The 27516-nt window shown below is 37.2% G+C and overlaps 1 protein-coding gene across 2 annotated transcripts in view; it reads left to right on the forward strand.

Moving 5' to 3' along the window:
• The window catches only part of LOC127933594 (calsyntenin-2-like), a 175943-nt gene that overhangs the window by 58683 nt on the left and 89744 nt on the right, over nucleotides 1–27516 (forward strand). For both annotated transcript variants that reach the window (XM_052530680.1, XM_052530672.1), the window contains exon 2: nucleotides 18507–18629. In XM_052530680.1, the coding sequence (XP_052386640.1) occupies nucleotides 18507–18629 (123 nt within the window). The remainder of the gene's footprint in view (nucleotides 1–18506; nucleotides 18630–27516) is intronic.

Consider the following 27516-nt stretch of genomic DNA (forward strand, 5'->3'; position numbering starts at 1 on the left):
TATGTATATTTACATTTCAGAGGTGGCCTTTAATTATTAAATATTTATAACTTAACATTAACCTTCGTAATCCCTAATTAAAATTCATTCGTAAAAAAGAATAATTTGCACCTCCTCTGAGCTTCCTATTGGCTTACATCTCTTAGTTGTCAGATTTTTAAACTCCTCCCCTATTGTCTGCGAGTACATTACAGACAATTGCTTGTTTGAAGTCTGTAATTGTATCATCATGACAGGATTTAAAATAATTATATTCCCCAGGCTGTTCAATGTGTTTCTTTTTTCACACTATTTCTGAGGTGTTTATTTCAGCACAGCTTGCAACCCTCACAAACACCTGGTCTCCTCAGAATTTCCTGCCAGTGGGATGCAGTCATGACCTTTGAACCCAGAGAGATCTTGCACTCTAGTTCTCCCTTTGAGCGCCTGTGTGTGTCTCTGCATGTGCTCACAGTGTTAACAAGCATTTTGCCAGGTGTTTGGAAGCAGTGTGCTGTGAGCCTGTGTGATTTTTGCCAGGTAATTAGGGAATGATTTTTTAAACAATCATTTTTTTTTTTATTCGGTTGAACAAGGATGTTTGTGCTGTTCATTTATTTCTTTGGAGGTGTTTGCATGAACAATTGTGTATGTGAGTATGTGCACAAATCAGCTTGTTAATTAAAGGATCCAAATCGTTCCTCTGCTAAATCGAATCAGCCCAGAGGTACAGAGCGAGACAGTGAATTCCTCCCATTTGGAGTTCATTTTGAGGTTGATGAGATCATTTTTATTCCATTTTCCTACTACAGCCCCTCTGAGGATGAAAATGTTCTCTGGTTTTCATTATTTGTTTCCTGTTTGTTTTTCTTCTTCTCTCAATCAGTCAATCATTTATTGATTTCTAGAAAAAAAAAACGTACTGTAAATACAGTAACATAATATAAACTTGTTACGAACCCCTCTTTAGAACTTGTAGAGAAAAGGGTTGCATAACATAAAGAAGGATACGTGAGACCTAAATGAAAGGCTAGAACATTTATTTAAATAAACAAAACTAAGAAAACACGTATCATAATGGAATAAACACCAAAATACTTCTACAAAAGATTACCAAACTATGATAAACAGAAACTAACAACAAGACACTTCAAAATATGAAAACAACAAAAAACCATAAATTCCAATTAAGAAAGACAAGAAAAGAAAAGCAAGCTGTTGGCAGGTGAGTCTCCTCTCTCCTCCCTAACACCGTCATGCTGTGCTTCAGCGTCCTTAATAGCGTCGTTCACCAACGAGTACAATGAGTCGCAGGTGTACAACGACGCGCAGGTGCACGGGGCAGACCTATCAAACTCAGACGCAGAAAAAGAAAGAAAAATCAGGACATTGTAGATAAGAAACTCACAAGGCACAAGCCGTAACAAACTATTGACTTCTAAATATATTGCACTCTAACAATACTGATATTTGCACGTTTAAAATATATTTTTCAAAATTAGATTAGTTTATTGAGGTGGTACAATTTTTGTCTCATGCAAACCTTTTCTGCATTTTTACTTTTTTATTTATTTATTATTGCTTCACACCTTCTCATTGTTAATAACAATCCTGCACTCATCCACTGTCCTTGTCCTGAAACACAGAGCAAAAGGGAAGACAAGTAGTTTTTTCAAGGCCCTGCTGGTGAAAAAGGCAAGAATAAAAGAGAAAGAAATGCAAACAACAAGAGCTTGATGCTCAACAGATCATCAGATATTAAAGGCAAAACAAGAATCTCAGCCAAGTCTCTGTCTCTCATATTAAAGACCTTGGAAACAATATTATGTTATGTTATGATTTTATGTGTGCACAAATCTGCTTGAAATAGTAAAATCATAAACAGATTTACATGGAAATTATTCTCATATTCTTGGGAAGCATATGGCTGTATGCATTTAACATATGTTATTAGCAAACACCTTTCCTGTGCTCTAACATGACACCTACAACTGTAATTATAAACATATTTTACTATATAAAGTACCAGGGCTATTCAAATAGCTTCATTTGAGGGTAGGAGCATCGGAATTTAAAGGGGGCCAAGGGGGTGGGGGGCCGGCCCAATCTCTTTCTTATAAAATGGGTTGCTGTTATTGCGTCTCTTCCATTTCTTATTTGGCTGTGAAATAGTGTCCCCGGACAAAACAATTCAAGGCATATGTGTGACCTGCTCATACTCATTCTTTGGGCTGAAAAAAATGATTGGTTGGCTAGATTAGGCCCGCGGGCCACCAATTGAATAGCTCTGCTGTATACTGTAATTCAATGTATGCTGTGTGTGCAGTAGTATTGTAAGTCTGCACAAAAAATATACATTGGTTTATTCACAAACAAGGGTTTTTCTTAGGGCATGTCTTAAAGCGCCCCTATCATGGATTTTTGAAAATGACTTTCATGCAGTGAGTAACAGCTTTATGTGAATGTAAACAGTCTGCAAAGGTGTAAAGCTGAAAGTGCATCATAAAGTTATTGTTTCTCAAACGGAGGAGTTAACTCTGAATCTCTTAAACGAGACATTTAAAATTCACATCCCATTTCCCTGAAGTTCACGTCACAAGTTAAATTTGCATAATTCCTGCCTACATTCTGCATGGACATCCCGCAGAAACTAGAACCTCAGTTCGTGTGGATAACATGTCGAGAAGACGATGTGGTCTGTACTGTAAAAAGTAAATATGGTTTATTTTTACATCTATAGGATGAGGCTGTGAGGAATCAATGATTAAGAATCGTCTACGATACCATAGCAGTATAATCCTAAACTTTTGCTGTTCTCGTCATTTCACTGACGACTGCTTCTATAATGTCCATGAGTTTTATAATAGGCATAATAGGGGCACTTTAAAGTCACCATGAAATCAAAATGGACAGTTCTTATTTGTTTATGGAATATTGAAGTGTTGTTTATAAATGATTTATCTCTGCACACCATAATTGCGTTTTTCATGTTCTCTCGTAACCTTTGTTCAAAACCTTTAGCTTCCCCTCCCAACGACATATTTTAAAGTGGGGAAATAATCCCTCTGTGACCTGCCACTCTTATGAGATTGCAGAAATAGTAAACGGCAATTAGACGCTTCACTTGGATATACATTACAATAGCGAAGAATAGATGATCACAACTTCTGTTTCATGGTTTACGACTTCTGTTTCATGACAATTTCAGTAGTAAAGAAAGGCAGATTTTGTTCCTTTTGAATGTCCATAGTCTGACACATGTTGCATCAAAATTGCCTACTTCCCTACTATAAAGCATTCTATGTGTACACAGTGGAATGTTCAAATTCACATTATTCATAAAACAGCAGGCAAAAAGTAACCAGATCCTATTTCCTGCTATTACCTGCAATTTCTGATAAGATTCTGCAGTGTGCATCCAATGGACACTTTAATATCCCTTGAGGCCACGGGAAAGGATTCGTAAATGGAAGTGAAGAGATGCAAGTCATGCTGTACCTTCTCAGATAATATGCGAAGTGTTGTTTAGAAGTTAGGAGACTTATAAGAAAAAAAAAAAAAAGCTGATGGATTTGGCATCAAGTTTATGGCATCAAGCCTTAATGAAAGAGTTTTGCAAAACTTGCAAAAAACTTGTGTTTGTGCTTTACTGCTTTAGTTTGGGGCATCTAGATGCAAGTCCTGGAAGAAAGAGTTTCTTTTATCATCTTCTGTGTTATTGCAGAACAGAACGCTGTGCAATAATTTTTAAATGACTTTTTTAGTAGAGTAAACAACATGAACTAGATTTTATACAAAATAGATGAAATGTGCTTTGTGAGACTACATCTAATTTACTGAGCAGAACTGGTATGTGGTAAAAACAGTAAGAAGCCCACTGCTGTTGTTTTCACCATAACATGTTTAAAAATGAAATGTTTGTCTGTGTGAAGAAATATTTCATCTGTCCGAGACCTGTGTTTACAGCAACCTACAGCTCATCCTTCAGTTTTTCTCAAGTTCTCGGCAGTTATTGTATTGTTGACTCCAGGCATCAGGTCCAAACTAGTGGCAGTGATTCTGTGATTAATATGGCGCTACTGGGCTATGATTAGTGGCTCTGACAGCCCATGCATCTTGGCTGGGACCATCCCTCCCTCTTTCTCTCTCTCTCTCTCTTTGTCTCTCTTCTGTGTAACCTTTCCCTCTCTGCCTCTCGTCCTCAGCAGGGACCATTCCCTACAATTTATAGTCCGTCAGGGCTGCTCTATCTCCAGCTTGCTTCCATGAGAGAGAGAGAGGTGCTAATGGAGCCTCGCTTTTATCACAGCCCTTGAGAGGGATGAAGTGGAGGGGGAAGGCGAAAGATGAGCATGAGAGAAAGGCGGATAGTGCCATGGCTTGCTGCAACTTTGCCGATATGAGCGTTTGAATGGAAAAGGCCCTCCAGAAGCAGCGGGGGCGGCTCATCGAGTCTCATTTTGGCTCGTGCGCCGAACCGCATGCTTTCAGTCATTCACTCATGGGCTCTCACGGACCGGTGCACTCATTCACACACGTGTGCACCCGGTACCCCCCCCCCCCACTGGTAAAGTTTTGTCACGCACTTCCACGGTTATCAGCTTTGAACCTTGTGGCTTTAGTATTAGTGTAATGCAGGAGTTGGGAGTTCACACCTGTCACCTGTTTCAAAGCTGATCTTTTAGACTGAGGGAATCTCTATGTAAATAATGCTCTGTTTACGCAGTGTCCAAGCCTTTTCCTTTGAAATCACCTCTGTGAAGCGGGCAGGCTGTTTTGGAAATGCAGTCAAAACAGCGAGCGGCCCTTCATAATTCTCCCCAACCCCCTCCTCCTCCTTGTTTTCTTCCTTCATGCCCGTTTCCGTGCAGCGCCGCAGCTGTGTGACTAACACAGTCTTTTTAAATCAAAATCAAAATAAACTCTCCTCAAAAGAGGGTGAGTGGCCTTTGCCTGTCTGGTTTTATTAGTTAGGCGAAAAATGAAGGCGAGCTTGACTGTGGTTTCCTGCGTGTTCAGGCTGCGGAGAGATTCTGCTGCTTTATTCACGCGCTGTATCAAGAAAGATGTCATGAAGTGTGAGGTTATCTAATCCCCGTTGTGAGCGTGGACGCATGTGTCTGCATGTTAATGAACTCCGCTATAAGAGCAATAAAAAAGATATTAAACTGTATCAAAGAAATGCTCGAGGGAAGAAAAGAAGCCGGCATGGCAGATATCACATCCACTGATGGTTGAACTTTTATAGGTTTGGAGATCCATGTGTTCTGTGTTCTCTTTACTCAGGATAATATGTCAAAAGCACTGATGCACAAAAATGTTTAATAATTTTTAATGTTTGCATTTTGCTTAAATCCAATATTAATGATTTTTATAGAATTTGTTAACTATTTTCATTTCAAATTAATTATTAATTACTTTTTTTTTTTTTTTTTTTTTGAAAAAGCATATGTTGGATGAAACATTCCAAAATGAGTACTAAGATCTGCAATGCTAAAATAAAATATTCATAATAATAAAGCATATTTAACATATGCAATCACTTTCATTTCACGCTAGAGAATTTTTCTTATTGCTGTCAAATATAGATTTAATACACACATACATACATTTAATACATAAATATTACATTTTTTATACAAATAAACAAAAAAAAATATTTTAGAATAATTATTTCATATTTCATTTTTTTTTTTTTTTTTTACATTTGTAATTGCATCGTGGGTCCCTGAATCAAAATCCAATTCAAGTTGGTAACCATTGGTAACTAAAACTAACTATGTGGTAAATAAACATTCCCACCTGAGTGGGATGTGATCTGATTAGAGACCACATAAAATCATCTTTCTCATCCAGCACTGCCGCTGTCCGGCAGTAGATTTTGGGTTGTACCGCTGGGCATATAAGCGAGCTGTCAGACTCATGTTGGAAATATCCTCTCTTCATTTTCTCACAGGAAGGGCTTGTGATTTTGTGATGTTGCTATGAGGCCAGGTGAGAAGACCGCCTTGAAATAGAGGACTGGGTGGATGTTACTACTCCGCTGTCCTCCCATCACTCTGTTCTCCTCCTGCTTTCATGCGGTTCTCAGCTGCCCAGGTGGAGCTCTCCTTCACCCCTGCCTGTCCTCAGAGCCCCTGCTGTCAGCTGATAGAGCTTCAGGATATGACTGTGCTCTGCTGTAACAGAGGATGTCCTTTGTCAGTCATTTAGAGTAATCTCCATGTGCTTTTAAGAAGAGAAAAAAAAAATCCAAAAATTAGATTTTTTTTTTTTATAAATGTAAAATTTCAGTAAACAAGGATTTATTAAATTCATCAAAAGTGACCAAAAATACATTTGTAATATTTCAAAAGATTAAATATAATAAATAAATAAATGTTAGTTCTGTCTGTTCATTCAAAGAAGTTTTAGCAGCACAACCGTTTTGATCATTGATATTCAGTATATTAGAATAATTTATGAAGGATCATGTGACGAGAATGAAGAGGAACAGGAGTAATATTAATTTGTTCATTCCTTCATTCAAAACCCAGATGTTCAATATGGTCTTTTGGCTTTTGGACCCCAATGTACATATCTGTATATCGACTAACAACCAAACTTCTTTCTATATGCTTACCAGCATTAGCTAGCAGCCATTTAAAATTCTAATTCAAACCTGCTTACCCATGAATCAACAGTTTTGTGCATCATAAGTATGCATACTACCCACAATTTTTTTTTTTTTTTTTTTGGAAGTATTTTATGTTATAGACAGACATTTAGAGAATGAGTTGCTTTAAAGTGCCCTCTTAGTTCTCTGTGTTATGGTCTCAGCGAGGGGCTCTTTGCGAGTGATTTATTGGTCTAAAGTGCTCCTTCCTTATTCCATCCCCGTTCTTTTAAGTCAACCCATCTTCCTCTGTGCTGCACTTTGGCTTTGTTTAGCTCGGTTCCTTCACTCTATCTCCCTCACTTCTTTTAACTCCTTTAATGGCTTCCATCCATCTTCACAATATATTTCAGAAATCCCTTTTTCCCCCCTATTCTTCTCTGCCAGTCTCTTCAACGCTGTCACTCTGTGTGTGTGTGTTTGTGTTTGTATGTGTCTCACTACTGATTTGATTTGGTTGCGTGACGGTGTGTTTTGAAGCCCCTCAGGGTCGGCAGTTTTGGGTCAGGAGCCTGTGTGGGTTTCATTCCTCTCGCAATCGTGTCCAGAGTCACTCTCCCTTAAGCAGACAAACCAGATTAGAGCTGGCTTCCCTTTTCTGCCAACGCTGTAAACTGACAGTGAATTATCCTGGTTAGTTTACACGCAGAACAGTCTTACTGGATTCCAGGAGCTGGAGATGTATTTTGTTTAGACAAGTTCTCATTTCCATGGCATAATCCCATCTACAATGCAGATGAAGTGTGTGGAAAGAAGAGGAGTGTTAGAGGGAAAGCGGGCATGACTGGACATGAGGCGAGAGGATAACTCCGGACAGCTGCTTTTAGGATTAACGCCACACTTTGAACTGACACTGGGATGAGATGCCACGTATCTGTGGGCTTCAGCTCATAGGCTGCTCTGCTGAAAAGACAAGCTTAAACCAGCATGAGTCCAGGTCAGTTTGTGCTGGAAAAACTGTTCATCATAAAAAGAGGTTTAATTAATGGGGTTAATAAAAGCTTAGGTGAGAAAAAAAACTCTGTCATATGGAGTAGAATCCCCCCCTCCTCCGCATTTTCATTTATTTTAAAAGTATCAAACAAACCTCATTGAACTCATTCAAGTATAGGTAACAAACTGGTTTTATATAAATTAAATAAGTAACCCCAACTAAATGAATGACATTTAGTTCCAATAATAGTTCTCGTGTAAAATACTCCAACAAGTGACAAGTCGACAAGTCCTCTCTTTCTGAGAAAACCTTGGAGATCGCTGTCCATGCGCTCATTACATCACAGTTGGATTATTGCAACTCTCTCTACTATAGCATTGCCAAACACTCTATTGCTCATCTCCAATTAGTACAGAATGCTGCTGAAAAGTTCCTCAAAAGACAACGTAAATTCGATCATGTTTCACCTATCTTAAAATCACTGCATTGGCTACCTGTGCATTTTAGAATTGAGTTAAAAATTCTTCTCTTTGTTTTTAAATCCGTAAGCAATCTGGCACCGAGCTGTTTATCCGAACTTCTCTTCCCACACAATCCCACACGAAACTTGAGGTCTGCTGATCAGAGACTTTTGGCTGTCCCCAGATCACGGCTAAAGAAAAGAGGAGACGGAGCCTTTGCGATTGCCGGGCCTAGGCTGTGAAACAGCCTTCCGGCTTACATCCGAACGGCTCAATCTCTTTACTGTTTTTAAATCTTCTCTTAAATCCTAATTTTTTTTCTTTAGCTTTTAAGTCATTGTGATATCATGTCATAAACGTTGGTCAGCCCTGCTTGCTGTTTTTAAATGTGCTATATAAATAAATACAAAGTTAAAACTTGACGTGATCAAAGTGTTATTAAAGTTAATATTGCAAAACAAAACCGATACAATTATTATTCAAAACTAGGCCAACACTAGCCCAATGGTGTTAAATTGCATGATTTTCCCCTCCATCATGGGTCTGCTCTTTCAAACTAGCATTCCAGGGGGATGGGGGGCGAGAAAACAACCTGCGGTAACAGTGTAAAAGTACCTCAGTTCTTTAGTAAAACCGCAGATTTGACATCCCTTATCAGAGCGGACAGTCAAAGGATCAATTGCTTTACCCAAAAAGTTATGCTTAATATGATTTCCCACCTTCTAAATATTTAACAGTCAGAATCAAGAGGTAACCAATCAAACCAATAGCATTTGAGTATCACATTATTGCATCATCAAACCTGCTTGCAGCGAGGGCAACAGCAGTGCAGAAATAGGATGTTGACAGGCACTGTTTCGGACAGATTCTCAATTGTCAGTAATTATATAGACAATTGTAAGAATATAATTTTAGTACTTGAGGCAATATTAGCAATCTATAACAATCTTGTGTACTTTTTGTATTGGTTGTATTAATTTAATCAACACTGATATACCCCATAAAAAAAAGCTGCATTTTAACACAATTACAAAATCTAAAGAACATGTCCAAAACATGAAAGAATGGCACGTCTGAGTCAGTTCATTGTAGTGAATCAAGACCATATACTGTGTCCTGTGTAGTTCTGATTCTGTTATTATTATTATTATTATTATTATTATTATTATTATTATTATTATTATTATTATTATTATTGTAAGATTATCATCATTGGCAATGGAATTACATTACTTTCTTCCAAATATTTCTGCCTCAAAGGTACTAAAAATCAACCATTGGAACCATTGAGGAACCGGAATGGATACATTCATGATGATTCCCGGACCTAGTCTCTTGGGCACACTAGCATCCCATGCAGAAAATCAGCATCCAGAAGAGAACATATGCTCTTCTTTTCAACTGTGTGCTACTAGAAAACATGCTCACAAGAAAACACAGGCGGTGTGATCATAAACACACCACCACGACTGAAAACAATCTACTCTATATTATCTTCCCTTCTGCCATAAACTATGTGCTATTAAGCAAATAAAAAACTACATATTGTGAAATGTGGGATGTTTACACCTGCCCACATGCATGACTCAGTAACATAAAACAAAGCTCTATTTTACAGCCTCTGTATTTGGCTGAGGATGTTATGTCATTTTTGTGCCTTGTTTAAATGTCCAGCATGCATAATTTGTCAAACTTCATTTGTCAGGGAAATGTTGAAAGCTAAGTGGTAGTAAATCTGTCCTTGTGTGAAGGAATCATGTCTTCAGGACATGAAACAACACCTATCTAAAGGTTCCCCGTCAAGATTTCTTTTTTTTCCACCACCTCTTGTGAGCTGTTAAGTTTTCAAGTGGTACTGCCACTGTCAACTTGCACTGTAAAGAGGATTTTTTTGTGTGCCTCTGAGTGGACCAGTGCCTCTTTCCTTCTCTCAGCTGAGAAAATCCCCCCTGTATGCCAGCCCCTCTTGGAGGACACAAAAGGAAATCCCTACCATTGTGCCCATACCAGAAACCTCCTTCTGTAAGAGCTTAGCTCTGTTCCAATCCTACCAGGCAACAGCGTTCGTCTAACAGAGATGGCTTGGGCTTGAATTCAGATGGGATGTGTGGGAGAACTCAATGCAATCAAGAAATGTAGCTACTCAAGTGGCAGTTTGCTAGAGGAACATATAATTTATTGTGTTTTATGAGTCTTAAGTACACATGACACATTCAGAATGTGTTGATAGTTGATTATAAGGCAGATATCCACTGTAAATTTGAATCAAAGGTTGTACCTTCGCTGGTAGGTGGTGCAAATTGCCCTCAATAGATAATAATTGTTCGTGGCATAGCCCTTCTCACTTTTAAGATGCTTTGCATAAAATGTCTGATAAATGAGTAGATGTACTGCAAATATAGATAACACTCCATTTGATTTGAGCATATGCAATCAAGCACACACACATACTTGCACATCTCACATGCAATGTTGTCATCAGATATACACTGACAATTAAATATCCTTATAACTTTACACAGATTTTGTTTAGTGTTAGTTTTAAAAATGTTTCTTGTTAAATCACAATTACAGTATATAACACTATGAAAGCATGTTTCCACCTTAATGTTTTAACCCTAATTCCAACTTTATTTGTCCTTATCTGAAATGTATACCTCACAGTTGTAAATGTATTTCTTAAAATTCCAACTTTTTTCAGCTAATTAGATTTTATATCGTGCATGTGTCAAGTAGAGACAATCTGCCTTTCAGGTGGACTCTCACTGCTCCTCTCTGTCGCTCTGAGAATTTCTCTTTGTCTGTCTAGCTGTAGCTCACTGGTAATAGAGATGTTCAAGATGGTAAACTAGTCATCTGTCTTTTAGGTCGACTAGAGTAGATGGTTTTTCAATTTAACTGTATTTTTTGCAGCAGTTCTTTGAGGATTGATTTAGAAATGCAACCTGTTAGAGGGTTTTAGTGTGTTGTCAACATGGTCAACTTTATCTGAGGAGTTACATTTCTTTTACAGCCAAAACACAATTTGTGTAACAAATTCAACACCCTCAATTATAAATTTGAGAATTACGACTTCAGATTGCATGGTATGAGTAATGTTACCATTATTATGCATGATCCACAGGTTTAGTGTTAATTATATATATATTTTTTTTATTATTATTTTTTTTTTATGAGGACTTATGACAGTGTTTGTCAACCCTGTTCCTCTACACATATTTTGGATGTCTCGCTTATCTGACTTATTTCAGGTCTTGAGCTGCGTTTGAAATAGCATACTGTCTAGTAGGTACTACTTTTGGTTTAAAAGTTACTTACGACTGTTAAAAGTGTTCTTTTTTGTATGAAAATGGGTAGTATAAATAAAATCTGAACAAACGACTGTACATCGGCCCTGTTGTCACTGTCATTGGTTTTAAAACAGGTTTCACTCAGAAATGTTAAACTCATAAAAAGTATACATTTTTTGTGATGACAAAGAACTGCAACATCATGTGAGCAAAACTATGATAAAAATTATAATCATAAATAAACTGATGTTTTGCTTGTTGTTGCCATAGTAACTTAGGCACATCACATCCCCCTTCTGGGGTGCATTTCCCAAAACCATAGTTGTTAACACCAATGTTTGTTGGTTGCAATGCAATTTCCCATTGAGCGGTAGCTCATTTGCATTTAAAGAGACAGGAAAACAGCATTATTTTGCTTCCATCCAAAAAGAGGTATTTACAGCATGGAATAATAAATGTTCTGTGGTGTTTTTTGAGCTGAAACTTCAAAGACTTCTTCTTTGGACACCTGATACACTACTATACAGGTTGTAAAAAGGGACATAATACAGATAGTTCACCACTGTCGTCATTTACTACCCCCCCATGAACTCCATGCATGAACTGTGTTCCAACTGACATGGTCTCTACACAGTATCATATACCTCTGTAAATAAATACAAGTTAAATTCACATGTCATACACTTTAAGGACCTTAAAATGAAACATATACGCTCGCTTCGAACTGGAATCATGGTGGAATATCCTGTGATGCCCACTTTGCAGGGCACTTACAGTTGAATAGAACAAACGTCTGAAGTGATAAGAGAAACACACAAAATGTGCAGAGCGGGAGGTCTATAGGACTGGAATTGAGAGCTGCTGGTCTAAAAAACGAAAATCAGCGGTGTCCAAGACAACACTGACTTTCATCGTAAGAGCAAAAACACTCTTCAAAATGTCTTTGTGTTCAAAAGAAGAAAGAAGGTTATACAGGTTTGAAACAAGTAAATAATGACAAAATTTATTTTCCCTTTAAGACTAGTTGTTCAGACAACCCACCGACTACTCATTGAAAATATGTAGATTAAGCACATCCCTACTCGCTAAGGCAGATAAAAGGTGATGGGCATTTGGGCACAGCAGACGTCTTGTTAAGTGCAGGGAGGGAGGCAAGGAGCTGGAGCCCCAGCATCAATTTTCGTTTTCGTCATCTCAAACCGCCCAGAGATTCTGAGAGCCACTGGAGCGTCCAGATCTCCCAAAGACAGAAGATGAACTAGCAGGCCCTTTTAATTTTAATCCGGAGAAGATGGAAAGTTGAGCCCTGCCCTCTCTCTTGCTCAGCCTCTGGCACCCGTGTCACTAAGGAGATCATTGTTCTCTTCACTCCTTGCTTTCATTCGAATCCCTCTCAAGTCCCCCTAAAATCCTTCATCTCTCCACCTCAATCAGTTCTCTGTGTTTCTAACAATGATTTGTAATTTAAGTGCCTTCACAAGGTTTGTAATCAAAATGGCTTTTTTCATAAGGGTTGATTGTGTCTCACACATATGGCTCATAAACAATATGGCTAATGAAAAGACCATAAGGACGCGATTTCCTTGACAAGGAAACAAAGCCCCGTGAATGAATATGCCAGCTTTCTAATTACAGACAATTGACATTTCCGAGTCCCCTGGAGTGTCGAAGCCAGGCTGACAGTAGCAAATGCCAGCGCGGAGAACTTCTCGATTACAAAAGATATTCGCTTCAATGTTTGTCGAGAGTCTAATCAAACAAATTTATATTCTTGGCTGGTGACCTAAGTTGATTCACAGAATTTATTTACACAAGGGAATGAGTCATTTATATTGGCATGTGTGTAGTATTAATGACATTTATAAACCTCTGCTGTCTTTCAGTTGTTTGTGTCAGGGATTACTAATGCTTATTATGGAGAAATTTAGCTGTAAATTAGCCTGTACGCCTCCCACAGTGATGGCAGATTCAAGACAAGTCACCTGCGGATTGTCTTTATTGTGAATGTTTGCTCTTTGCCAGTTTGGGTTATAAAGATGTCCATGAAGGCCCGAGAGGATTTTTAAGTAATGCAGAGTAATGCAGGATGAGAAGAAGAGAGAGATGGAAATGGATTTTTTTTCAATCGTGTTTGAATGATTCAAAAATCTGAATTTGCAACCGCTATTACGTCAGTCTTCAATATCAGATTGTTCTAATAAACTTATTGCTCAAGAAACATTTATTTTATATATTTTTTGTGGAAACCGTGATGCCCTTTTCTTTAATTTAGAAAGTTTAAAAGAGCGTTTATTTAAAAAAATAAATATTTCAAAACATTGTTAATATCTTAACTGTCACTTCTGATCAATTTATTTGCATACTTACTTAATGAAGGTATTTATTTATGTTATTGACCGCAAACTTTTAAAAACATTATTACACTCTCACATTTTGGACCTGTATTATTTAGCGCCGCCCCGTTGCAAACAGATACCTTGAAATGGATGTCATAATCAGAGATAAATAGAAACTAAAACCCAGCTCACACAGTATCTTTGATATTATGCATTTTATGCACCAATTCCAGTTAAATGCAATATTTGTCCTTTAGCATATTTATTTTTAGCAACAACATGGAATGACATCTGCTTAAGGAATGAGAACACCTATAGCATCCCAACTGTCAGAGACAAGCACATGCATCTTTCAGCATGAACAGGGATTAAGATACATTCCAAATCACACATTATTCCGACATGTTTATCACTTTTGATAGGAAATGCTGTAATGTGTATAGGAAATGCTGTAATGAGGGGAGGCATGATTGACAAATGACACAAGCTGGTTGGTCTCAAACTCGTCACCTCTTGTTTCTTGGAGAATTTGCTGCACACACCCAGGCAACAGCAATGTATTTTTAACCACAGAAAATTGTATGAGGACTTGCTGCCACAGCCATTTTTACAATATATTGCTTTTAATGGAAACCGTGCAGGTTAGCCAAAGCAACTGAAACCACCACTGAACGTTCAAAACATTAAAACCAATTTCACTCTTTCACCCCCTTTATAGAGGTAACCATTTTGCTCCCTCCGCACAGACTCAATACCCAGCACCCTTTTACGATGCTTTCCAGATGTCCAAGAATGACGGCACACAGTCCTAACGATCTGTTCACTCATTAATTAACTCAAGCAGTCCTCAATATGCAAACATTTTTTTAATGGCTGTGCTATTAAATAGCATGATAAAACGCTAATTTAGTCAACTGGGCCCCCTATATGAGAAGTCTCTGAAGACCTGCAAATCTCACTGCTTGCCATAGAAAAAGTTTGAGATTATGACCTCATTAATTAGCATTAAAGACGAGTGATGCAAGCGTAAGAAGTGTGTCTCTGTGGACGTGTGGGATGCGGCTTGGTTGAGCTTAATGCATTTAAAAATTACCCTTCGGCCCCTACCAGAAAACTCCTTCCTGCTACTATTGGATTATGCTAGGTCATTGTGGCTAATTACTGCCTTCCTGATAGTCATTTCTGTTCCTTTTCCCAATACAGAGCCTATGTACTGGTCATTTGCACAGTGCAAGGGATGTTAATTAACAATTTTCTACTAATACCCTCATTTGGCTCTAGCAGATTATTTTAGCTGGTCTTGGGTTGATCTTTGACTCTCTTGACTATGATTGAGTTGAAGTCCTTAGACTTTGTCTCAAGACAATGGCCATCACAGATCGTGTTTACCAGCCATTTGGCTAATGGGTTCTTTATCCTCTAGTGTAGTGGCCTTGAATGAGCCTTAAGAAGATTTGTTTTTCTGCTTAGATCCATTAGCTGGTCCAGCAGCAGTTTTTGTTGTTTACACTTGCAAACAATAACACTACGTGCTAAATCGGCACTGTAATGCATGCTGCAGAATGAATATTGCCGGTCTCCTCTCTCTCTTTAGTCATTCTCTGCTGGTCTCTTGGCTTTAGCACTTTCTTTTTTCTCTGGGTCCCACACGCGTGTTTCGATTATTGTTTAATTCCAATGTTATGAGCCGAATGTAATGTTACGGTGTCGACAGGTCAGAAATTAATAGCTTGTTGCGTGACACTGGGAGAGCAGTAAAATTCACCATCAATTCTGCAAGCTGTCCCCAAGTTTAATTACCGTTGGAATGCTGACTGGGATTTTCATTATAGCAGGTTGGAAAAGGGTCAAAGTAGATTTGCAAACGTTCACTTCCTCCCCCGGCAACATTTTATCAAGTGCTTGAAATGCTGGAATAATTATATATCAAGTTGAATAAATAATTGATTCTATAATAGCCCCTTTCTTGTCCTCTTGTAAGACCCGACCTGAATTTTCTACCTCCCTCACTCTGGGCTCACCTGCTTTAATTCAATTCAGGTTATTTGGATAGTGCTCACAGGAAAATGAATGAACCAAATGCAGGGTGATGCTATGATGTCTAAAATAATTTTTTTTCTTCTAAAAAGTACTAAAAGTAAAAAAAAAAAAAAAAAAATCTTTTATTTTATAATTACATATTATTTTATATATTTGGTATTTATTTTTATATATTTTTATAACACTGACTTTTTAATTTTGTTCTTTATTCATGATATTTTATTCATTATTTGTTTTTAGTTTATGTGAAGCACTGTGTGAGTAAAGTTACATTTTAGTACTACTTCTAATAATAGAAAATATTATTATTAGTAGTAATATATTTGTACTATAATTGTTTATGGTATTTTAAAGCATTTTATAGTGTACATATAAAATTGCATTCCTTAATGGTAAATGCATACACAATTTTGGTGTGTGTGTGTGCATTTATGCATCTGCCATTAGGTTTTGTGTTTTGTTGGCTGAGCTCTTTAGTGCAGGGGAGCGGATGTAAGAAAAAAGTCCACATTGAATTAGCTTCCATCATGGAGCTCTAATGCTGTATAATGGCTGCAGACATCTCATGAGTAATAGCTCAGGGATTACAGAGTAGGGATATTGCTCTTAGTGACACCACTAACCTTATTAGAGAGAGAGGGAGTGAGAACGAGATAGTTCGATGTGAATTTGCAGTGACTGAAGCCTGGAGAGATGTATTATTATAATAGAAAGTACCTGATCCAAATTACAGTTATTTACTGTATCTTGTGTACACGATGACAGCCACATGTTTTTCCCAGCCTGTGACATTTCACACATGAAACACTCGAATAAATGTTTACCTAATGAATCAGGCCTTTATTAGTGTTTTGAGGGGTCATGCAAGCTGTGTAGCTTAAATGAAAGCCTTTTTGCGATCATTTTTATTCATTTTCTGCAAAATGAGAATATCAGACTGCATTGAATCAGACCTGTTTGTCCATACATCTGCATCACAAATTTGTTTGCCTTTCTGGAGCTTGAGGTAGGTGTCTTTGTATGAGTAACCCAGCTAGATAGATACAACCTGGCTATTCATCTGTGTGTGTTCAAATAGCCACTTTCAAGTGAGAAAACAAGCTGAGATATTTGCAAGTAGTCAAAAAAAACGTAGTTTTGTCCACGTAAGTGTGTCTGAGTTAGAGGGATAGTAAACCCAAAAATGAACATTTTATGTTTATCTGCTTACCCCAAGGCATTTAAGATGTAGGTGACTTTGTTTCTTCAGTAGAACACCAACTGAGATATTTTTAACTCTAACTGTTGCAGTTTATCCCTTTTTACCTTTGATTTTCACTACAGTGACCGAACTGAGCGTGTTCTCAACAGCTGGAGCCTAACACGTCTTCTTATTCTTGCTTTAGAATAAGAGAAAGAGAGATAAATGGCACAAACCCATTGAAAACAAGACTGTAGTCTTTGAAAATGACACTGGCAGCTGGTTTAATCATCTGGCCATCTAAATCGGATGATTTGTTCCCTGTCTTATGCATTACGAGGACACTCTGAGCTTTTCAGGAGGACTTTTCTTTGAGACTTGACTGTGTAGATTGTCCTCCACAAGTGTGAAATGGTTTAATTTACTCTTTCATTAATTGCTTTGGTGGATCTCGAACTGAGCCACGTGAGGGGTTACTGAATAGCCAGTGCTAATCTAAAACTCCATTAACTCTTGCTGAAGGAGGATTTCTGATTACATGAGGGGCAAATCGTATAAAGCTTTTCTTCTTTTTCTTCGTCTTCTGTTAATGAATTGCTTTTCATCACCCACATGAATCTTTTGTTTTTCCAACATTTCCACCATATGCCAAGGAAGTTATGCAACAATTTATGCAAACGATTTTTTTCATATACCATATAATAATAAATCCCCAAAATCTACTCCACTTTCATGCAACACTGCAAACGTGTAGCTGCTTTTTGTTTTCTTCTATCTGTGCTATTAGGTCATGCCTTCACATATCCTTATTCTTTATTCTTGTGATAGGATTTCACAGGTCAAACATTTTCGAATGCAGGAACTTATGTGAATAAACGTACCTTACCTACCTTACCTACTGTAAACTTAATGTCCTCAGCAAGCCACACAGTTTAGGGTGTCATCGTATCATTACTTTTTTCAGTCGGTATTTTTTGTTTGTGTGTTTTTGTCCCCCTTCATTCTGCATGTATGAAAGTTTTAAAACTACATTACATCATTACATCTTCTTAAGTGATTAGAATAAATGAACTGACTGAAAATCTGATTTTGAATTAACCTTACAGTTGTGATACTTACGAACATGGCATAGTTGTATACAGAGAGTTTAGTGAACCAACAGCATGTAGATTTTTCTGAGAAATGTAAACACTGCTTAGGTACAAGCTGTTTAATGCACAAAGCCTCTTGTGCGGATGTTTTCCTTTCACTGGCTAGGAGATTGCGTTTGTCATCCATTGATTAGCATCTTGTTTTGGTATCTGTTGTTATACAGCAGCAACTGAAAAAAAAAAAAAACGCAGAAACAACAGAGCACGCCAGCACCAGATAAATGAGGGTGTTTCCCTGGATACGTGCCGTGGAAGACAGGGATGCTGCCATTTGAGGAACTGGACAAACAGCCCATGCTTATTGGACTTGTATCGATTGCAATTATTAGCTATTCTTTGCATGAAAAGTAACCGAAAGAAAAGATTCTGACTCTGTGTTTTTTATTCCTATTTAGTAGATGTTTGTTGAAACTTGGAAAAACATTTAGTTCAGAATTGAAATGATCTTTTTTCTGTTTCTTTTCTCTCTTTCCATTGTAGTAAATAAGCACAAACCATGGATCGAGACATCCTACCATGGTGTCATCATTGAGAACATGGACACTGTAATGCTCGACCCTCCTCTGGTCGCACTGGACAAAGACGCCCCTGTCCCTTATGCAGGTATGCAACTTACCAAACTTATCACACAGTGCTATGGAATTACTCGATCCTGATTGGCCAGTCATGGCATTCAGGCATATGTGACATATGTGACTATGTGTTTGTTTCCTATCTCTCAACATCCTTTTTCTTCTCACAATCAAATTATTTTAACTGGATCAATGTTTTTTGTTCATTTATCTATATATTTAAGTTATAATAAGCCCTTGTTTTGGGGTTTATTTGGTGATAATGACTGTACATTTTCCATTCCTAATTAATTAATACTTTTTCTATGACTAAATGGATTATTTATAATTTATTATTTTTTTTTATATAGATTTTTATTATTATTTTTTTACACAAGATCTTTGTTTAGATTAGAGATGTTCCGATACCCTTTTTCTCTTCCCGATACCGATTCCGATACCTGGGCTCAGGGTATCGGCCGATACCGAGTACTGATCCGATACCTGGGTGTGTATCTGTATATACAGCTGTATATACTACTAGCCCTGTGTAAATTGCTAGAATTCTTTTTATGGTGTGCTTCAGACAGATCCCTCAATAAAACATGAACAAATACATGGTGAACTACTGTATTTATTACAGTATTTTTATTATCTAACATGAATTTGACAGTATTATTTATTTTCATATGCAAAAAAGAACTTCAAATGCAGCCAAAAATCTAACACCGCAAACTAAAAAAGGTATTTAAGTTTTACAATATAACTGTATAAAAAAACTGCAACAAATAAGTCTAGGAATATAAAAAAAGATCTATTAATCAGATAATCTCTTTATTACAAAACAAGTAAAAAACAAGCAACCATCTAGGCATAATTATTATTATTATAGAGACGTATTATTATTACTGTAGGCTACAACAGTAGCTTTATATATTGTCAATTTACTCATGTAAACCAAACATTTATTTTAATGGGCTGCCATGAAGATCTTTGAGTGTCTGTGTTTATGATATGACAGTATTCTCAAATGAAACGGTAAATTCTCATGAAGTGACGGTTTATGCGTTCGTGTCCTCATGACACACAGCAGAGACTACAAAACAGCGAGCTCTCGCGCATCTGCGCCCGTCAACCACAGAGATGTAGAATTTGCAGAAGTAATATTTAAAAAGTATTTTGCAGTTTAATTTTCACAGACACTAGTATATATTCGGCTACTGTCTGGAGCCCTGCGCTTTGACTAACACGGAAGCGACTGAACGCAGCTGCGGGTACCGAATATACTCGGGAGTCGGTAACTACCGGTACTACAGAGACATACTGCTAACCACTGATCTATAATATAGAAGCGGCTTCACTGTCTTTTGGCAGTTTAGAATGTGATGAGTGATCCAGTCATATATAGATCAGGGCTGCTAACGCGTTTTCATTTCTTCTTCGCTGCTCTAAACAGGGGTTGCTTGTGGCAACACAGCACAACTTCCTGTGTTTTCAATGCATTTTGAGCAGCGAAGAAGAACCGTGCAGCAGTTAGGCAAAGCTTGCGGTCATAACTAGGTATTTTTTAAGAAAATGGTATCGGATCGGTATATGGGTTCATGTACTCGCCGATGCCGATGCCAGAATTTGTTGTGGTATCGGAGATATTTCCGATACTAGTATCGGAATCGGAACAACTCTAGTTTAGATGTAATTGAGTTATATAATAACAATTGCGCTTTGATATTTATAAAGTCTTTTTGGAACACAGTCAATAGGAATATTAATTACTGCTATATAATATGGGATAATTATTCAGGATTGTTTTCTTAAAATTGATTTTTAAATTGTATATATTATTAAAATGTGTTTTTATTAGCAGTTTTTCCAACAACTCCTTTTAAGACAATGCCTTCAATACATCCCATTAGAGTACAACCAATGGTTAATTTTGAAGCATTCAGCATATACAGAATACAGACTTGGCAATTGAGATATTTTTAATTATATGGCAGCTTTTATGTAGTTTAATCATGATTGTGATCATTTTGATTAACTTTGCAGCCTACTTTTTCCATATCTAATCTATTCTTATGAAACTCACAAGCTCACTCCAGAACATCCAGGTTTATTGTGGAATTTACAGCAGTGGATGGTAACAATGGCTTGGTTCTTCAGTAGTACTGGTTCTCTGTTCCTCTGTATGTAAGTGAGGGTGGTTGAGTGTGAGATTTTATGCGTATTGCACCATAGTGCTCATAAAAAAAAGAGATTTAGTCAATGCTTTCCACTGTTATGGAGACAGATTCGCCTGACCTTCCTGTTATTTTTAAGTGTGCTTCCTGCCTCTATCTCCATTGTTGTGATGACACAGAGCACTTGTATAAGTGGATCTTGTCACCCTTTCTATGAACAAGTGTTCAATAAACCGTCCGGCCTTAAAAAAATGACTCATATATTGTACGCTTTGGCTTTCAAAGAGGAGGAGTCAACACCTTAGACCGCCAATCACCTCTCACAGAGCAATGAATGACAGCACAGCTTTATGACTTGTGTGTTGTTTATGTAAGACAGATTCCGACTCGCTGGTTTTCAAGTGCAAGTTGTTAGGTGGAAGGATGTGGGGAGAGCGGTGGCTTGACAGATGCAAAGTAATTAAATAAAGTGATTTTGTTTACACAGAGGAATGTGTGGAAGCATTGTGACAGGTAACTCTCTACAACTCATTAAATGACAATGGCTTCAATTAATCTCCTTTCTGGCAGCCTTGGAAAAAAGCACTTTACTGGCTTTTATATATTTATTTTTGCAGCTTGCACCAGAAAGGCATGCTGTTTATTTTGCAGCTGATAAAGATTTGTTGTTCATACCTTGGGGAATCTTTCAGCCGACAATATTATATTAAATATAATGTAATTTTTTTTAAACGTTGTCTTTGCAGCAAGTTTTTATATTACCAAACTTTATAATATTAGCATATTATTAATCTTGTCAGTGATTGACTGATTGATTGATTATTAACTAATTATTTTGGTGAAAGGACCGACTTTTCTCTATCCCTTTTATCCAAAATTTTTTACATTTCTTACTGACCATGCAGTCATATTTTATATGACATTTCAAATGCAAATAAATAAAATAATGTAAAATGATATTTTATAATTATTAAAGTGACAAAATTTGGACCTTTGGATAATGGCATTATTTAGCGGGTTTTTTCCTCTTGTATTTTTGACTCTACAAATGTTTGCATCTTTCAAAGCATCATAACTGATGCCTTGTGATTTTTGTTTTTATGGCTAAATGTAAGGAATATTTCACAGCATACAGAGATCTGAAGGAAAATATTTTTAGGAATCCAGGATAACACTCTGATGGCTTATTTCCCTTACCACAATAAGTTGTTAGAAGACACAAAGTTCAAAAGAAATAGAAATCTTTTGTAACATTATAAATGTCATATGAACTGTCACTTTTGATTTCTTTCTTTCAGAATAATGAGAAAACTATATATCCATTCTATACATAATCCACAATCTTTTTTTTTTGGAAATTCCTGTGCACGTTACTTTGATTTATCAGCGACATATTAATGGTGGACTGCAGCTGTTGTTAAAGCATCACTGAGAAATGAGTGCTGCGCTCTGATTGGGTGACAGGTGATATTTCACTGCTTTTTCACTGGGAGCCAATGGGCACAAACGTAAAATTGCTGCCAGGGAGACTCGGAGAAAAACAGGCTCTCCGTCTCAATCAGTCATTCTCTGTAATTCTCCTCGCTCCCATTCTTTCTGTCTTTCTTTCTCTGTCCGACACACCTCTTCCACGTCAGACTGTGAGTTATGCGTGGGAGGCTTTGTCATCAATCCTGTTTTCGTCTGTTTAGAGAAAGGAATGCAGGCGTCCTTCTGGCACCACATTAATTGGGGTGTGGGAACACGACCCGGGATTGTTAAGTGCTTCGCCTCATTCTCCTTCGTCTTTTTCTCCTGCCTCGCTTACTGTCTCCCATGTATCAGCTTGCTTTGATGTAAAATAACGATAATGAGCCTCAAGTTGATGATATATGCTGAGGCAGGGATTTGTTATTTCTGGGAACAAGACTTTCCCCTGTAGAGCAGATAGCGTAGGTCTTGTAGTATGCATGGAGCATTCTCAATCAAATTACCATGAAGGATGAGCTGGAGTCAGTAGAGGAAGGCAAAAAAGAAACACCAGCTTCATTTTGCTAATTCTTTATCTCACTCGCGGTTTCACCAGCCTCTTTCCCATTAATCTCTTCTCTCAGATGATGTACAATGCCGCATTGTTCCACTGAACTTTGCCTTCCTTGCACCAGATTAGCTAACAAAACCCAAGCTAGGAAGCGGTCCAGGGAAACTATGGATGGATTGTAAAAACCACACATGAGAGTGAGAATAGGAGGATGTAGTGAAAGAGAATCACAGTGCCTGCAGTTCAACTTTGCAGTTGTATTGTTTCTTTGATAGAAGGGCAACCTGCTGCAAATTGGTGGAGCACTTTGTATGTTGTGTGATTGTGTTTGGACTATTCTGTCTAAAAACAGAAATCTTATACGCGATTTTGCTATTAAATTATAATAAATAATTCCTCTCTTCTGTGTTAGAAACGGTAAAAGAAAGTATCTTGATCTTGTTTGTGGAGTGTTGATTATGTGCTGGTCACAATCCCCTTTAAGGTGTTACAGGTTGTCATTTAAAATTAAGGGTGCTGTACATGATGCAAAAGATCACACGTGTATTTTCAGCTGAGTCTGTTTTCCACAGGGGTCACTTGCTTGATATGAATAAGAGCTGACTGGAGTGTCATGTATTTCATATTTCGTGACAGATAATTCAGGAGGTTCATAATAAGCATGGTAGGTTAAATTTACTTGAATGTGACCTACAGTACAATTCTACACACATTCATAGGTAAATAAATAGAAAGGAAAGACGCTTCGTTTTTTATGTGGGCTTTCTAAATGTTAAATGTAATTAGTTTCTACGCTTCATGTTAATTAATCTGAAATATAGATGCTTAGAAGATGCTTAATAAAGCAGATTAGGGGGTGGTTTAAGCAGGCAGCCTGAAAAAAAAGGAAGGAAAGTGAACAGAGGAACATTTAACCAGATGCGTTTTATATAAACAACCTTGTTGGGTGATCGTATAACTGTCCTCAGACTTGCAGTAATAAGAATTCATTTGATGTTTTGCAGATCTAATTTGTTTTCGTTCCTGTTTGAAAGTCTTTTGTGACCTTTTTTTCAAAAATATAGCTGATTTGTCCTGACAATGTAACCGTAGTAACTCAACCACCTACATTTTAGACCACGAAATTGTTTGTTTCGAGCCTGTTCACTCCAGGTTAAGCTGTGGATGAAAGTTTAAGAATTATTTTGGGTTTTGCTATGATATGCGTGAATGAGATTGTGCCCTACATGAAGTGAATCAATCTCTTTCCTCCATTGGAATTACATATAGTGATCTCTAAGGGTCGAGAACCATACCTGAGGAATTTTACTAACTTATGATTCTCTTACTAATGTAGTTTCATCATAGTTTATACACTTGGGGGAGACAATTTCTGGAGTTCAATTTCTGACTGCAAAAAAAAAATAAAAAAAAAATACATTTTGAGTTTCTGTAGACACCAATCGGTTTAGGAAGCTTTTTTACGCCGCAATGCTGTATATGCATTTTCATGTTGCTAATTCTTCCCTTTTGTTTTATTATTTTTAGTAAGGAACCAAATCAAAGCAGCTGAGCCAAGCATTGCTATGATTTCCCATGATGTTTTGTGAACACTGAAAATGCATTTTGTGTATGAGTGTAAACTATTGTTTTGCACGCATCATGTGGCCCAGTGGGATGCATCCAAAAGATGTCCCCAGATGTTTTTCAAGACATTCACAAGCAATCTCTATTCTACCCAGGTTGTCAGCATTATATGTTGTGGAAAAGAAACCATAAGAATCATATGAACGGGTGATAATTGAAAGAATGAAAGCTGAGAGAATTTTCATTTTGAATCCATCAATACTGTCAGCGAGGTGATGACTTCAATTTTGCCGCCAAAATCTCTTGAAGAATGTTTGTGTTTGAAAACTGAGAAGTGTTACCAAAAACTCGAGGTGAAAGCCAAATTAGAATAACGAGAATGTGTTGGATCTGCGGGGAGCATCCCATTGTCGATTCTCTCTGCCTTTTCCCCATGCTTTCTCTTTCTAAAGTGTAGTTTACTGCATATATCTCTTGCATGGTGTGCCACCTTTGCCTCTGAGATATATTTTGAGATATAGATATTTTTTCAATCTACCTTGGGTCTTTGTTTATGCTACCTACGAAGAATTTAAGAAGCTGACCTAACCCGAAGTAGCTAGCTTTCCCAAAGTTGACTGTGACTGTATGCTTATCAGTTCAGTTATTGAAATGTGTATATATATATATATATATATATTACATGCTAATTAAATGGTGAGTCTTTTAATAACTCAAGAATTTCATTATGGGGGTTCATATGCCACACTTAAAGTATTATCTTTGACTTGCACTTGAGAGGATTGAAATAAAGGCTTCAAAAGGTAATTAGTGATTATAACAACACATGCTTATAATACTGAATATTTAGAATTGAGATTGTAGCTAAATGCAGTATGATTTGACAGCGTTATCTGATTAGTGCCGATGGTGCCTAAAAGCTTTCCTAACTCGAAAATGTCCAGCACTGTGGCCTTAGCACTGATTAAAATGACACTTCCACCTCCGTAAGAGACTGGGAATTCAGCCAGACATCATTTGCAAGCATAATTTAATAACATCTTAAGGTGTGCAGATGAGAAGGAACTAAACCATTGCTGGTTTGAGGTCTCTTTAGAGATCCCCCGGCTCTGTTTAATTAGTTCCTGACTGATGGCATGATGGTAAAGAACCTGGCATTACATTTCATTTAGCAATTTTTTATAGTTTGATATTTGTGAGTTTTCATTTTGGTCCCTGAAATGTGTAACTTGTTATTTGGCTGACCTGTTACTTTCGCAGAATTCATCTCGCAGGAGCTCTTAGAAGCACATTAGCTGCAAACGTATTATGATGCCTTTCAAATAACAAAGGAGGTCTAGTACCTGGAGAAAGTGATCTGTTAGAATTCCCTTTCATCCCAATGGCAGTTGCTCAGCTGGTGCAGGCGTTCCTGTTATTACACGGCCTGCTTGCAGCCATCTGTGCTTATCAGGACTCTATTTTTGGCCAAAAAGGTTTTTGAGACAACCACCTTGCATGTTTTCCATTGCATATTTGTGCTACTTGCTGTATCATATGTCTCTTATTTGATCTTATACCTTTTCAACACATTTGTTTTGGTGGCTTGCTGTACTGCAGTGTATCACAACAACAACAAAAACTTTAGATAATTTCTAAAAGTAAATGTTCTACTTAGGTTGACTTTCTCTGCTCACATTAAAGGCATGGTTAAGAACTGTGTGTGCTGTATGTAAAGAAGTATTTCTGTCATTATTAGGGGACCCTTTGAAAGACCTTTCGATTGTCTTTGATTTATTCAGATCTCATACATCAGGTAAAAAAAACATGAATGATTAGAATTTAGTTATTGTATTTTAAACCATGCAGAAATGTACTTGTCATAGCACAGTCTCTAGAAAATAAATGTGAATCTTGATTGTCATTTACAATTAGTGTCCTTTTTTTCTGTCAGCTGTGCAGAACAGGACTAAAAAAAAAGTAGATTGATTAAAGAGCCTGGCCTCCAACAAAAAACGACCATTTAGGTAGTTTGTGCAAGCACCTTATTACGACCTATATTTACATTTTAAAGTTAAGCATTTTAAAGAATATAAAAATAACGGCAGTATCGCGTTGCATCTGTCATCATGAAATGGCGTATATCGTAGGGGTGTAACGGTACGCAAAAATCACGGTTTGTACGCACCTCAGTTTTAAAGTCACGTTAGGTTCATTTTCGGTACAGTACGGTAAAGAAATTCAAACATTAGAACATGTTTATTACTTTAAACTTTTTTTTACAATTTGTTTGTCTTTTATATATATATATATAATAAAATGTATTGACAGGAGCTGCGTTTGAGTTACGGTCGTTTTTAGTTGTATTGATGTTCACACTCGCGTGATGCCTTTTGAAAACTTTAGAATCAGCTTTAGGGCGGGATATGCGCTGAACGCGGAGACTTCCACCACTTAATATGTTCGTGTGGAAACGTTCGTTTTGTAAAACATAAAATGAGAATCATTTAAAAATTGCTTCTGCTTTGTTCCATTCTTTAAATAAATATATTGTATGGCTTTAGAAGACTTGAAACACAGTGCCCAAGTCATATAGACAACTGTTATGACATAGTGTGCATTTAGCCTGTTTGGAGCCTTGCAGTAAAAATCAACAACCATTATTGTTGCTTGGAAAAGAGCAACTCTGTCTGACACTTGATTTTATGTTTCACAGAAGAAAGAAAATAACACGAGGAAGGGAATGACATGAGAGTAAATGATGGTGTTCCTTTAATTAAAAATTTTACTCATAATTCCATTTTTGAGGACAGATTCAAGCTGCAAGCGGCAGCTTATATCATACAAGGAGCGATAACCTCCTAACTAAATGAATAAAGCTGATTTCTCTAGATTTTTAGCACCTCATACTGTGTAAAAGTTTGAATTACCAGTCCATATTCTGCAGACACTATGGAAATCCATGTTGGCTCTTCACCATCCTCCAAAATTACATTTGCTAAAAGTGCCTGGTGCCAAGTTCTGTGATGAGAAAACTCATTTTCCTCCAGTGGAAAATGATTTCCCTTGCACAGGGAATGATTTGAATGGAGGGGGTCTCTTGGAGAGCAAGCGTTGGGGCGTTGATCAAACCTCTCATGTTCTGGCATCACGTCTGGTTGCGATTTAGGTATGGCAGAATGGTAAAAAAAAACATT

The sequence above is a fragment of the Carassius gibelio genome, chromosome A2 (genome assembly GCF_023724105.1).
Source record: "Carassius gibelio isolate Cgi1373 ecotype wild population from Czech Republic chromosome A2, carGib1.2-hapl.c, whole genome shotgun sequence".
NCBI lineage: Eukaryota > Metazoa > Chordata > Actinopteri > Cypriniformes > Cyprinidae > Carassius > Carassius gibelio.